The sequence below is a fragment of the Macrosteles quadrilineatus genome, unplaced genomic scaffold, assembly GCF_028750875.1.
Source record: "Macrosteles quadrilineatus isolate MER2022 unplaced genomic scaffold, UCM_ALF_1.0 Scaffold_1__1_contigs__length_201487025, whole genome shotgun sequence".
Taxonomy (NCBI): Eukaryota; Metazoa; Arthropoda; class Insecta; order Hemiptera; family Cicadellidae; genus Macrosteles; species Macrosteles quadrilineatus.
In genome coordinates, this window is record NW_026542594.1 from 88426640 (window position 1) to 88442533 (window position 15894).

The 15894-nt window shown below is 33.6% G+C and overlaps 1 protein-coding gene across 1 annotated transcript in view; it reads left to right on the plus strand.

Moving 5' to 3' along the window:
* The window catches only part of LOC128984816 (uncharacterized), a 186597-nt gene extending 177467 nt beyond the window's left edge, over positions 1-9130 (plus strand). The window contains exons 5-9 of the mRNA XM_054404217.1: positions 2002-2216; positions 3194-3324; positions 3856-4017; positions 5996-6174; positions 7392-9130. Of these exons, the coding sequence (XP_054260192.1) occupies positions 2002-2216; positions 3194-3324; positions 3856-4017; positions 5996-6166 (679 nt within the window). The 3' untranslated portion in view covers positions 6167-6174; positions 7392-9130. The remainder of the gene's footprint in view (positions 1-2001; positions 2217-3193; positions 3325-3855; positions 4018-5995; positions 6175-7391) is intronic.
* The last annotated feature ends 6764 nt before the right edge of the window (positions 9131-15894 follow it).

A 15894-nucleotide genomic window follows, 5' to 3' on the forward strand; every position in this document is an offset into this window, starting at 1 on the left:
TCAAACTTTCGGGCAATCTATTAAAGAATTTGGCACCCTTATATGTGGTATTTTTTTAGTTCTAATCTATGTGTTTCTAATTTCAAATCATTTTTGTGCCTAGCATTATAAGTATGATTATGCCCAAGAAAACTAGTATTAGTCATGTTTTGTTTCACATACATAACACATTCATATGTATATATATATAAATCAAATACTGACAAAATTCCCAGTTCACTAAACCTATCCTTTACATGAGCCTTGTACTTCAAACCTAGCATGATTCTTATACAATTCTTTTGGAGTTTCAATATCTTTTTTAAGTTTTTGTGAGTTGTTGCTCCGTATACACAAATGTTATATGCCAAATGTGAGTGAATTAAGCTAAAATATATTACTTTTAAAGTTGCTAAATCTCAGAATTTAGATAATCTTTTAAGGACATAAATTCCTGAATTCATCTTTCCTTTAACTTTGTTAATATGTTTATTCCAGTTTAAATTGCAATCCATAATTAAACCCAAAAATTTTGCATCCCTTACTTCTGAAATAATGTTGTCATTTAATTTTATTTCTGTTGAAAAACCATTTCGGTTCTTATTTGTATTAAAATTTATAAAGTTTGTTTTATTTAAATTTATCTGTAAGTTTAGATTTTTCAAAAATTTAACTATGTTATTTAACTCTTCTTCTGCAGATCTTTTAATATGTTCATCAGTTTGTCCTGAAACTTTCAAATTTAAATCATCAGCATACAAAACTACTTTGTTGGCATTCTGATCAACCAATATATCATTAATTCCATTTATGTGTATAATGAATAATAATGGGCCTAATATTGACCCCTGTGGGACTCCAAATTTTATACACTGTGTTTTTTAGAATTTATTTTTTTATTTGTTTTCCGCCAGTTGTAGAAGCTATTTCAACAAACTGTTGCCTATCGGTTAGATATGATCTGAACCAATCAAGTGCTTTGCCTTTAATACCAAACTGTGTCAAAATTTTAACCATGGTACCACGACAGACTCTATCAAATGCCTTTTTTAGGTCCATAAATAGTCCAATACATTTTTCACCCCTATCAAATGGCATCAATAATGGACTCAATAAATTGAACAGTTGCTGTTTTGGTCGACTTTCCAGCCCTAAATCCATGTTGGGTGCCATTAATTAAGCGGTTACTTTCGAGAAAGTACATTAATCTAGTATAGACAGATTTTTCATAAATTTTTGAAATTGTGGGTAAAAGTGACAGTGGCCTGTAATTTGACAGATTTTTTGGACAATCTCTTTTGTGTATAGGAATAACTTTTGCAATTTTAAGTTTTGATGGGAATATACCTGACACAAAAGATGAGTTTAATAAGTGAACTAAGACCTTAACAATAGCTTTATCAACATGTTTAATCACTTTAATAGGCACTTCATCATAACCACTAGCATGTTTGTTGTTTAGATTTTGAATAATGGTTAGTATTTCTTTTTCATCAACTGGTAATAAATGGAAAGCATTTTTGATATTATTCCTATCTCTTTGACTACAATTTTCATTGGCAGAACCAAAACTATTGCCCGTTAACGATTCCTTTGTAATATTAATGAAATAATCATTAAAAGTATTAGCTACTTGAAAAGGATCAGTAACAGTGGTAATATTTTTTTTAATGAATGTTTTTTGTATTCAACTTATAATACTTACTGTAAAGGAGATGGTTCTGCTGATACTAATATTACTAAAAACATCATGCTTATTGTCATGCAAAATGGGTCAACTGTTCTAGCAACAGTGAAGGTGGTATTTCATGTACACAAAGCACCTTTTTGGTTTTTATTTAAAAAATTGACATAAGGATCTGAAAATTTAGATTTCGCTTTAGTATAGCCATAAATATTACTAAAAAGTGAGAAAATAAATTAAAGAATAAATTAGTGTGTTAAGGGTCCTGATGTTTTAGGAGTAGAACACGGAGTAGCCCAGCAGTTTATGAATGTGTCATGTGTGTGTTGTTGTTCCAGTGAGGGCAGTGTGTTGGTGGACTACTTTGTAGAGTTGACAGACCTGGGACGTACAGTCTCTACAGCAGACATGAGGAGGTTGTTCCATGAAGCCCTACAGGAGGCCACTGTAGCCCAGGAAGCATTGTCTGGTGGAGACACTCTCAAGGCTCATAACACTTCTGAGTTCAAGATGGGCAAGTTCATTGTCGACCCCAAGTTCACAGATTTTGTTGGTATGTTTAGTTTTGAAATACATTACAATTTTCTTACCTAATATTTTACATTGAAAACTGAAAAAATAAAATATTTTTAGTGAATCCTATTGTGTTTATTAAAAACTAGGTTTTATTTTCATTGAAACTAGAGGTCGCCCCCCCGTGGTCTAAAATTCTACCAGAAATATGTATTGTGCAAACTTTTCTTTTTTGGTATTTACTCAAGGTAGGTATAGAAGAGCCTTTGATGATGTCAGCTGTCAGTGTCAGATGTCTTCTCTTGAGGGAACACCATTACTGTAACGATAGGATATAAAGCCATCGGCCTCGGTCATTTAGTGGAAGAGTTCCTGGCTGATGAACTGAAGGTAGCTGGATCGATTCCCACCGATAGCATTAACCTTTTGTCAACGATTTAGCTTAATGTGATTACTTCTTAACTGTAGTACATCTTTTGTTAGAATTTGAGGTATTTATAATTTTACTTTATGAACAGAACAATTTTTTTATTAGTAAACCATTATTCGATTTTTTCATCATCAGCAAGTTTGGTTAGGTTATGACAGTTTAATTTTATAATAAAAAAACTATAAGATAAACTTTATATTTTTTCTTAATTTTATAATTAAGTATGACGTCATGGATCAGAAGCCAATCAGAAGCCTCCAAATGACACTGTTGGCAAAACTAATAGTGAAATAAAAATTACGTGCTGTGCTCTCGACTACAGCACTGTTCACGGAGGAATTTTGAGCTAAACTATGATGTTATCGTTGCCTCATTTATACCTCTCGTAAGTCAGACCCCTCTTTTTTCACCCTACACTGTAAATGAAACATGTGATTGGAATTTCTTCCATTTGTTTTGATAATCTGCTTATATGTTGTTGTTATTTAGTCACCAGCATGGCAAGATGTGCTTCTGCCACAGTGGGCCATCGCTGTTTAATAATATCAATATGAGCTACATAACTCAGAATAATCACCTTTTTGCAGTTTTGCCCAAGCAAGTAATTCCAACTGTAGGAATGGCAGAGGAAGATGTTCTTCTGCCACAGTGGGCCATCGCTGTCATTGTCATTGGTCTGGCGTCCCTACTGTTTGTTATCATCTTTGGGGTTACAGTGGTTAGTATAATATTGCATTGATCTTCAACAAAATAGAATTAATCAAATACTTTTAAATTTTAAACAGAAAAGAATTTGATCGTGTTTTAAAATAACAATTTAAAACAGAAATTTCCTACACATTGTAAATTTTGTAATGCAAAACTCATTATGATATTATGAAAAATTGAATATTTATCAAACAACGTCCTTTACGTTTGAATAAACAAACAACTTTGTTCTTTTATAGAAGGAAGTACTTTTTTTAACTCAACAGACACAACAAACTACTTGATTTTATGTTTTCATGATGTTGCATGGTTAACAGTTTCTCTAACCAAGATTTAATTTATTAAATCTCCTTGAATATTATTTTCATAGCTTTCTTATTGGTACTTATCTCATTAAAATCTGACATAGGTCATTTATTTGTTTACGCATCATTTTTTTATTTTATGTAGGGAAGTAAAATGACAGTGCATTTTATTGAAGTTTGTCCTTAATTTCCGTTCAATTTACAAGAATAGTTATAATGAATGTTTTTTTCTTCAGTTGGTGAACCGACACAATAGTGCCAAGAAGAAGCAGCCTGTTGCACTGACAGAAGATATGCTGAACGAACTGAACAAGAACCACATGGGAGGTTTAGATAACTATGGAGCAGATGATCTGTACAACATGGAGGATGTTTGGAATGAAAAACCTACCAAAAAGGTACAACACTATAGGCTACCTGTACAAGAATAAATATTGGTAGTAATACAAAACCCCAAAGCTACTATCCTCATATTTCTTAATTTTGTGGCCAGTGTTTATGTTTCAATTTAACTTGCTTAAGGAATACTGCTCCAAAACTGCCACATTTATTCTGTTATAATACAACGTAAAATCTGTGTTAAAACCTATCTTAGTAGTTGAGTACCTAGAATGTAAAATAGTTATTTAAATATAATATGAAACTTATAATAATAACAATAATGACAAGGGTGAAATCTTTTTCACTGCACTGTACTATGAGTTGAGCTGTTTTCATTATGTGTTTACAACCCGTGAAAAATCATATATCAACAGCTGTCTATTGTTTACTACCGAAAGTAACATTGTTTACAACCAAAAATTTTCCACTGTCAACAACTTCAAATATTTGTTACTGTTTTATCAACTGTTTCAATTTTCAACAACTAAAGTAAATATTAACTTTAAATTAAAGGCATAACCTAAAAAATTCTATGAGTTTTGTAATGAAGAAAATAATTATTCTTTGTAGTGTAGCAAAAAGTAATGTTCAAAACAGAGTGAAAGTGGGTCAATACATATTCTCGACCATTTAAAGTGCTCGATAAATCTCACAGTTCAAACATGGTCTCAAATATGTAATTAGTCACTTTCTACTCTTAAAACGAAATATACTATTTCATCACATGATTTTTTTACAGTTAACATGTAAAAAAAATTGTTAATAAGTTTGTCATACAAGTGGTTTTAAAATAAATATATTTACTACATATAGAAATGGGATAACGGTAGGCATACATAAAAAATGTTGCAATAATGAATGTAAAGTTTGAGGGTTGTCAGTAAATTAAGGTCTCCGTCACAACCAAGCAAGTTTGAATATGAGACCAGTTCCTTACTTTATTCACTACTATTGTAGCTGGTTCCCACCCATATGAGACTAGAATTTTAGTCTTAGTATCTAAAAAGGCTGTGAAAGAAATTGACACTCCTGCCAATTAAGTACCTATGAATCTCGTTCTGTGCATAAGTCTCTGCAGAAAGAAAGTCCCTGGTTATTACTACTGCCAGGTAATAGATGTGTATGCAGAGAAAATGTGCATTAGTGGCTTGAGTATTGTGTTGATTTAGGTTATTGTACTTATTTGCACAACAGAGCTGGTAGCACCTTGGGTTTTCCATTTTCACAGTGATTGAATTTAAGGAAACTTTGCTTGCAGATTGGTGTGTTTCAGACATCCAGGTCTGACGGTAGATCTTGATAGTCTTATAGAGAGGTCCTCCACTAGTTCAATAATCTCTCTTGTTTAGTCACACCACAATCTGAATGCAACATTCTCTCAACTTTGGAAAAATGAGAATGACAAACAACACCAGTAGACCTACACAATGGTGGACAACATCTTGCAAATATTTAAGACCACGTACAAAATCTCACCACTCTCCGCACATATTTTCAATGTCTACAAACATTACCCTATTCACGTCTGTCAACTGGCAATGGACTCCAATAATGGTTGACAACTAAAACCACAAAAATATAATCAGACCGCAATTTAAGCTTGCGAAATTTTATTTCAACATGTGGTTTTACACTACGACCTGAATAATCATTCCATAAGGTACACCGGCTAGAATAGTAGTAGATGAAACTAGGTACACATCCTTGGGCACAAATTTGAATAAGCTTATATGGCTGCGACGGGAACTCTATGAAAACCTTAATTTACTAATTTAATTTACTTAATTTACTTACTTTAACCTTGTAAATGAAATAGGGTAGATTTTCTTTGAGTAATTTGTCAAATTCCTATTTTCATTAACTGGATTTACGTCAGCTGTAGGATTGAGGGATAACATTTTTGGGTTTCAAGGGCTTTCCTCAATGCGTACAGGCTGTGGATACTTTGTCCAACTCCCTACACATTTATTGTACATTCCTTTTGTTTGGCTGCAGCGGTCGTCAGGGTCATTGCAGGAGAACAGCATGGCCAACCTGTATGACAGTTGGCGATCTGAGTGGAACGGCTACTACTACAACGCTGCAGCCTCAGGCTACTACGGCGGCAGTAGTAGTGGAGGCTACGGACCAGGCCGAAGACGCTCCGACTATGACACTAACTTCTGAGGATTAAGGTAACTGGCTCGCAAAACTAATTTTACCCATTAAAAAATATATGTGGAACTATTCATAAAGACTGTTTATAAAGAGATTACAGTCCAGCTGCCCAAAAGTAATATTGCTTAACATTTAAATTTTGTTGGAAAGGCAATTCAAAGTACAGTTGAACCTCTATAAGACGAATTTCAAGGGGTACGGGAAAAATTCGTACTATAGAGGTATTCTTAATAAAGAGGGTCGTTTTATCGCGGTTTAATGCTACTGTTATTCTTCTTATAGAGGTTTCTCCTCGCTCCAAGGTTTCTCCAAACAATGACTGAGGAAGGAAGAGGTATGGGTGGGGGTTTCATGTTGAGACAAGCTTCTGTTTGTTTTGAAAACTACGTACTATGGAGGTTAAGATTATGATAAATTCGTCTTATAGAGGTCACGTTCGTCTTGTAGAGGTTTTGTGCTAAGAATATTCGTTGTATAGAGGTTAATCAGTCCTAGCCCATGTCACAAACAAATTCGACTTATGGAGGTTTTTAACTTAATTACTACGTTGTACAGTTGAACCTCTATAAGACGAATTTCAAGGGGTACGGGAAATATTCGTACAATAGAGGTATTCTTAATAAAGAGGGTCGTTTTATCGAGGTTTAATGCTGCTGTTATTCTTCTTATAGAGGTTTCTCCTTGCTCCAAGGTTTTTCCAAACAATGATTGAGGAAGGAGGAGGGATGGGTGGGGGTTTCATGTTGAGACAAGCTTCTGTTTGTTTTGAAAACTACGTACTATGGAGGTTAAGATTATGATAAATTCGTCTTATAGAGGTCACGTTCGTCTTGTAGAGGTTTTGTGCTAAGAATATTCGTTGTATAGAGGTTAATCAGTCCTAGCCCATGTCACAAACAAATTCGTCTTATGGAGGTTTTTAACTTAATTACTACGTTGTATAGAGGTGTTTTTAGCATTGACCTATATGAAAGTGTCAAGGGGATTAAAAAAAATTCGTCTTATCGAGGAATTCGTTTTAACGAGGTTCGTACAAACGAGGTTCAACTGTATAGAGGTGTTTTTAGCATTTACCTATATGAAAGTGTCAAGGGGATTAAAAAAAATTCGTCTCATCGAGGAATTCGTTTTATCGAGGTTCGTACAAACGAGGTTCAACTGTAATATGATTTGTATTCTCGTATGTTTTTGTAAAAAGGTTTTCATAGTATTGACAAGTGATTGTATGCTGCAGGTTCCACCACCGTCGTTTCTCCAGCTAACTCTGGCTGTTCACTGACCAACACCTGGACGATCACACGGACTATTATCACCATTAGTATTCTGATCAGAAGATGAAAGTTTTTTAAAGTTGTGTCTTTTTTGATAATATTGACTCAGTAGTGAACTCTGCTGATTGGTTGCTCATGGGTGTCCAGGTTGGTCACTGGTCAGTGTGTTAGGTTGTTGTGATGTTCGGAGGTGCCAATGTTAGTTACCACGAGGTGGGGGTCGCTCTAGTCACACCAGCTTTGTCTGCGACCATAGACTTATATGTTTATTCCTGACTCTGGTCTTGTAAATCCATCATGGTTTTAACTGTGGAAATGTTTAATATGTTTAAGCTTACCTACATTTTATCAGTGTTAATTAAACCATAATACTAAGTCAACAATTATCATTATGGAATTATTATTGTTATATAATACAGATACTAGATTAATAACAAATTTTATCGTTGTTTTTGTACCTAGAGACATACTTGGTAAATTTACCTTCACCATTTAACCAGGTATTGACTTAAATAGAACTAACTGTTTACTAGTAATGTCATTTTTTACATACTTTTTTATAACTATTACACTTTTAGAGGTATAAAATACTCAAAATGTTATCTGTGTTACATTTCATTTTTCCGTATTTCCATGTTTTATAAGAAATGTCAGTTCAATGTATTGTTGACTACAGGTATATTATTGCCATAATAATTTTACCATTAATTTAATGAAAATATAGAAATTTGTTTGTATTTTTTTAAGTGGTAAATTGTATAAATTTCTGTGTGTGAATGGCTACAATTTAGCTACGGTTTGTAAATATGTTTATCAGATTTTTTGTATGTATATAATTTAGGTTAGTATATTTTCCAAAATTAAAAAGAAATTTTAAGTTAAAATTTTACAGTTAATTTTAGCCTTATATTGTAAAATGAATTTTTGAATCAATTACCTCAGATTATGTAAAGAGCCTTAATTGTAGAAAGGAGTTAATTAAAAGGAAAATTACCGTAGCCTGATGAGTACTATACAACATTTATTAAACTATAGCCTGTTACGCTATTTTTAAATAATGTGTATAGTAAGTGTACATAAAAGAATAATGAGCCTTTTAAATAATTTAAATGAATTTTTACTATTGCCTAGGTATCAGATGATAGACCAAATATTGATAGGAGCCTAATGATACAGTATAAATTATGTACAAGGGCCTAATGTAACATTAAATGGTACTTGCAATTTGCAGAATTTAGATTACATATCAAATACCTACATTTGCGCATTAAATTGTTTTAATAATATAATCAGATTTGATCACTTTTTAGTATTATACATTTGGTATTTCAACATTTAAACTTATTCTGAAATATTACCTTTACCTGAAATATTACTGATGATATAAATATAGTTATAACATTTATGTTATTTGTCAAGTACAATTGCTTTTTAGACACACAGTAATATCATAAAAACACAATTATTATTAGCTATCATTACTATACAAAATGTAATTATTTTAAAAACCTATGGTTCATAGTTATCATTCCTAGATAAACTCCTAAATGGGGTTTGTTCCGCTTGTAAAATTCCTCAGTGATATATTCTTATTACTTTAAGATGTTGTTGTATTATATTAAGTGTGTAGACTAATGTTTTTTATTGATGTGTTTGTAATATACTGCAGTACATGTAAATAAACATATATATTTTATTTAAAGTTCTTTGTTTTACTAAAAATACCTGTATTTCATAATTTTCAGTTTTCACTCAATAAATATTTTTCATGTTGAAACAAATAATGGTATAAATTATCATTTAAATACTGTATTACGGTAACAATACTATACTAGTAAAAATATGCAAGTATAATATTACCAACCATATATAATAAATAATAGGCCTACCTAACCAAAATTTGTTTAAATTAAATAACTTCTTTATCAGCATCGTACGTGTTATTAAATTACCTATAAGCACAAAAAATATAAGACTTAAATAACACTTGTAATAATATATTAACAGTTTACTCACAAGACGGTAAATACATAAAAGATGGTAAGTGGTAATCAGTTTCGATTGGACAATCATCATCAGAAAGTCAGACCCAATATGCAATTCTCACCATCTTTTATATATTGTATATTTACCGTCTTGTGAAACAGTATAAGTGTAAGTATATTAATTTTATTCTTGGTTTGTTGGCTACTCACCACTAAATTAATATTATACAAAATTACAAAAAAATTAGGTATATTTCAAGCTATGAAAGCTCATCTTCAGCCTATGGGAACAACATAAAAAATCAAGTAAATAAACTATGATAGCGCCTTGTTTTCCCCTTCCAGAAACTGATGAGAACCTCTTTAGAGAAGGAGTGGGGATGTGACGTCACTCTTGACTTGAGGGAACACCATTAATATTTCATTTCATTTCATTACCGTAACACTTATTTGGAGGATATGATTCCATCGGTGTTCGTGGCGTAGTTGATAGTATCTCAGACTGGTGATCTGGAGGTCTCCAGTTCGAATCCAGCTAGCGACACTAACTTTTTGTCCAAGATTTTGCTTAGAATGCGAATACTTCTTAGCTGTACATCTTTTGTTAGAATTTGAGGCATTTATGATTTTATTTATGAACAGAACTATTTTTTAAAATTAGTAAACCTTCATTTGATTTTTATCTTAAAAATATTTGATATTATCAGCAAGTTTTGTTGTTCGGTTAGGTTATGGCAGTTAAATTTTATAATAAAAAAGTATAAGTAAACCTTCATTTGATTTTTATCTTATATCTTTTAGCAAATTTCCCATATAGGGAATAAGCTATTACCGTAGTAGTCATGGTAAGACCTGGACTCGGGACCGATTTTTTTTCGTTTTGAGGTCCCTAGAGGTCAAAAACACCATCCGTTCAAATTCATATATATAATAGCTATGCTCATAAATTCATCAATGGTAAAAAAATATTCAGTGCTGTGCTACTTTAGGTCCGTATATAACTTAAATACTATTTTACATTAATATCTTTGTTATAACTTGAAACCTGTAGGCTATACATTATTAGACCCACCTATCACCTGAAGGAATGTTTGGTTTATCATTTAATTAAGTTAAAATGAAGAAAAGTACAAGTTTGTTTCGAAAATACGTCGAGGTATACGTGTAATCACTAAGTTGATCAAAAGCTAGTATTTGTCGTTATTTATCCAATGCTTGACTGCTTCGGTCCCACGAATGCAGCTTAGTAGAGCTAAATCGTCCGTTCAACTCAAATGAACTGTAGTTCGCGTCCGACAGTAGTTTACTGAGCTTAGCTTATTTAGACACAAAATGTCGAATTAAAACATCTTAAGTTCCAAACCAGTTGAGTAACATTGTTGAGCTATATAATTAGCATGTTAAAAAATACATTAATATGTATGTATGTTGTATTCACTATTTATATTGATAATTAGCAATAAACACAGCCGAGCACTGTCCACCAAGAGGTAGTCCAAACGTAAACGTGGGTTTGTAATTAGCTGTTCAAAGAATGTTTTCCTCCTTCTCTCGAGGCAAAAATAGCCGATCTCTCTCACACTGAACAGAATAAACTCTCGTACATTTTTATATATTTTTATCCGAAAATGTTGTATAACGGGCTGTACACCTATAAATTTTTTTTAAAGAAATTGTTTTAATAGTCTTAAATAATCCCTAATATAATTATCATTTACGCTAACTATAGAGATATTTGCAAATAATGATGCCCTTATTTGCAGTTCCAGCTGCTTTTTCTATTTTATATTGACTAAAGAGTGAATGTGTTTAATAAATAATTATAGACATAGTTTCATTTTCTTCGTATTTGATGGTTAATTTTCTCACGTATGAGTAGCATATGATACTGAAGATTGATGAAGGTTTAAGTGACCCTGGCAACTCGACACCGTTATTTGCGGCATTTATTGCATTCTAGGGAAGCATTTGTGCCTAGTATATCAGTATAATTTGAATTCTAAACCACTTAATTAATATATACTCTGTATGTGGTTCCAAAACGAACATCGCCCCTTTAGCACTGTGATATTTTCAAAAGCCAATTTTAGGTGGTACATAATAACTGAATTTCACATGGTCTATGCATTATCACCTAAATTATCTTTAGCGTGGCACGGCGGCACCCTACATCATCAGATCTCGTTTTGAGTTTTCAAATAAATTCAAACAGCCTTTTGTGTGTAAAAGTGACAACACAACGGAGAAACACACAGACAGACAGTGCTCGTGATGTGGTTGAGCGGGAAAATATTACTTTGAGAGAGTGACATCGGCTTCAAACACACATTTATTGCTCGTCATGTGATTGGCAGAAGTCGACTTTGACACAAACACATAGGCTGTTCTGATGTCTCGTCCAAACAGTGCATTATTTGAATGCAATATCAGATATTGATCGATCACAAACAATGTCATTGATCGCACACGACCTTGTTATAGTAATTATGTATTAAATTGCTATGAAGTAGCTTTAAATAAATACAAGTGACTATATTGCCAAGCGTCTCTCAGTTCGAAAACAATGTGTGTTGCAGAGTAACTCTGCTCAAACTTTACTAATCAAAAGTAAAGCACAATTAATGCATTTTAACGAAAAGAGGCAATTTAAGATACAATATAATATTACAAATACAGTACATATATGTATATATGATATTACAAGCTGATATAGCCGTGATCGCAAAGATGATGATATTACAAGATAATGCGGAATAGAATAGTGTGGTTCAATAAATAAATAAAATAAATAAATAAAAATGCCTTTATTTAGCAAGCGTTCCTCAGTACATACTGCTTTACAGGATAACTCTTGTCAATTTACTAATATTAAATAAAACTAATAACAAAAAGTGTACATATATAATCTACTAGCTGGCCCGCGGACGTCGTTCTGTCCTAATGTGGTTTTATGTCAAATGCTCGTTCATTTTCAAGATGAGCTCGTTCGCATCGCTCAATCACGTCCTGGTTGAAGTTCGTTTGCTACGCTTACTCACCTTTAAGTTGGAGCTCATTCGCTGCGCTCACTCGCCTTTAGGTTTAGCTCGTTTGCTACGCTAACTCGCCTCCAGGTTGAAGTTCGTTCGCTACGCTCACTCACCTTTTGGTTGCATATTAGCTGTTGTCATAGATTTAAAAAAATAATAGTGCTGCACCCTGTTGGTAAACCTATTAACTTTTTAATACTATTGAACATCACAGAATCAAATTGTATAGTTGAACCAGCTGTTAAGATTATTTAATTCCATTTAAATATAAGTACTCATAAGGTTAAGATGGGAAACTCTAGAGCCACTGGGGCGGAGCCCTTTTGACGGATCTGCACCAAACTTCACACAAACCACCCTTGAATAATGCTTAATAATGCCTGAAAGTTTCACTACAATCTGTCGAGCGGTTTCGGAGTCCATGACGTTCAAATATACAGACTGTCCCAAAAGTCCCGGACCGGTTTAATATTTTCTAAACGACAACAGATAAATCAATAAGATTTGGTACATCAACACCACACCTAAAAATCTACTTTTTTATGTAAATTTAAATTTTCTGTCACATCATGGGGACGTCTTGCAAGGAGTCAGAAAAAAATCTTAAATAGAAGCTTAGGTTGACATGTAAATCAAATTAAAGGTCTTTACTAGCAGAATATAATGCTGGAAATTTGAACTCAAACGGACAACCAAGTCAAGAATGACAGTGGTTCAAAGATTAATCTAATTTGCATTTGGGGGCACAGCCCTAGGAATCGGAAAACATTTTTTAACGTAAGCATAGGTCGATATATGCACATCAAATTAAAGGTCTTCACTAGTAGATTAAAATGCCGTAAATTCAAGCCCAAAAGAACGCCTGAGTAAAAAATGGCAGTCGTTCAAAGATTCAAAATGGCAGGTTCAAGAAATCTTTGAACAGCCGCCATTTTGTAACGGGTGATCCTTTCGAGGCGCAGTTTCCGGCATTGAACTCTGCTAGCTAAGCCGTTTAAACTGATGTGCATATTGACCTATGCTCCTATTTAAGATTTCCTTCTGAATCCTCGTGGGACGTCCCCATGATATGACAGAAAATTGATAGTTCCTTAAAAACGTAGATTTTTAAGTGTGGTGTTGATGTGCAAAAACCTATTGATTTATCTGTTGTCATTTGGAAAATATTAAACCGGTCCGGGACTTTTGGGACAGTATGTAAATATACTAGCTGTACCCGCGGGCTTTGCCCCGTTTAACTTCATAAGTATTCGCATGGCTCAATCACGTCCTGGTTGAAGTTCATTCGCTACGCTCACTCACCTTTAGGTTGGAGCTCGTTTGCTGCGCTCACTTGCCTTCAGGTTAGCTCGTTCGCTACGCTAACTCGCCTCCAGGTTTAAGTTTGTTCGCTACGCTCACTCACCTTTTGGTTGCAAATTAGCTATTGTCATAAATAAAAAAAATAGTGCTGCACCCTGTTGGTAATCCTTGTAACTTTAATACTATTGAACATCATAGAACAGAACCTACTTCTTTAATTGAAACAGCTGTTAAGATTCATTAATTCCTTTTAAATATGAAAAATCATAAGGTTAACATAAGAAACTCCAGAGCCACTGGGGCAGAGCCCGAAAGCCCGATCAGAATAAAAACTGCTTAGTTTTCCTATTTAATGCCCAAAGTGGTTGAATGTGCTGTGGTCTGGGGTACTGAGAGGTTTGGTTTGATGTATTGAGGATTGATGTACTGGTACTGTGGTTTGATGTACTGTGGTCTTGAGTACTGTGGTGTGATGTATAGTGGTTTGTTGTACTGTGGTTTGATGTATAGTGGCTCGATGTACTGTGGTTTGTTGTATACTGTGGTTGGTTAAATACACTGTGGTTAGAAGTATTGTGGTTAAAAATACTATGGTTTGAAGTATTGTGGTTTGATTAACTGTGGTTTGATGTACACTGTGGTTGGTTAAATCCATTGTGGTATGATTTACTGTGGTTTGAGATATTGTGGTTCGATGTACTGTGGCAGGATGTAATTTTTTATGTATCTTTGTTTGTTAATTAATGATGCTATGACGAAAAATATAGTTCACCACACGGGCAAAAGGTGACTTTTTAATCCTCGCTCAATTTCCGACCTCGGCTTTGCCTCGATCGTAAAACTTGATCTCGGGTCAAAAAGAGTCACTTTAGGCCCTTTAAATGCCACGAGGTTTTTTTAGGACCATGTTTATATGGTAATCAGCTGGCGGGTGTAACCCTCTTAACATTATAATGTATGCAACACAAAACACACAACACAACAAAAACTAAACCGTGAGGATATAGGGGAAACGGAGCAAGTGCCGTTCTATTCTTTGCCGTGGGGATTAAACTGTCAACACCGTCAGATAGGTCCGAGTGCCGTTTAGCTCCCCAGGGCGTAAGAGTGATTTAGGGGAGGGGTATTAGTGGAAGGGGGTGTAGTGGGTAGGATGTAACGGAGACCGGGTACAGTTTCTTAAGTGGGCTACCCTTATATCGATTGAAAATTAATAAAAGTGGTGCAGAAAATATTGGTTGGACTGGTACTTTTTACATCCACCACTAGTTAATCCTGTAGATATAATTAATCGTTATGCTAAACTCAAGAGTCACCGTCTAAATCTGTAGGCAGAACTTATTATTTTATCTTGGTCAACCTTTTGTTTTCTTTGTTTCAATGAGATTGAAGACTGACTGAAATATGTTTGTAATTATATCTGTGTTAAATAAATAAAATATGTGGTAGAAAACTGTGTGTTACATTTTTAAACCTGGATAGGTATTCGGTATCCTAGTTTTATAGCTTAAAACAGCAGTAAATGAAGGAAATAAATATATTTAAGGGCAGGGCACCTCATTCTGATCAGGATGTTTAAGTGTGATCAAAAGTAACTACGTTTAATTTAATATGCAGTATGCATGAATCACTGAGGCAAGTACTCCACGGTTGGTACATAGGCTAAATAAATATTGTTTAAGATTTCAATTTAATTTTTTAGGAAATTGATAGCAACTTGCAGTTTTTAGCGATTTTCGTAGGTAATATTAAGTACCTAGCTAGCTATTATTACCGTAGATCTCATGGTAAGACCTAGGCCCGGGACCGATTTTCTTTTTCATTTTGATGTCCCCAGAGGCCAAAAACACCATTCGTTCAAATTTATATGTATATATATATATATAGATTTATATATATATATATTTATGTGTCCGTGAACGCGATAACTTGAGTAATTTTTGTCCGATTTTGATGAAATTTGGTTTAAAGGTGTAAAGCGGCATAAACTTAAATGAGTTTGCGGACCAGCATGATCGGACCATGGGAACGGGGCTTTACGGGGGGTTTTATGGGGTAAAAATTGGGTTTTCTCACTTTTGACCCTCAAAACACAAAATTTCCCAATTTCTCTTTAGACCATTCTAAAGAGCTTAAAAAACAAATAATTT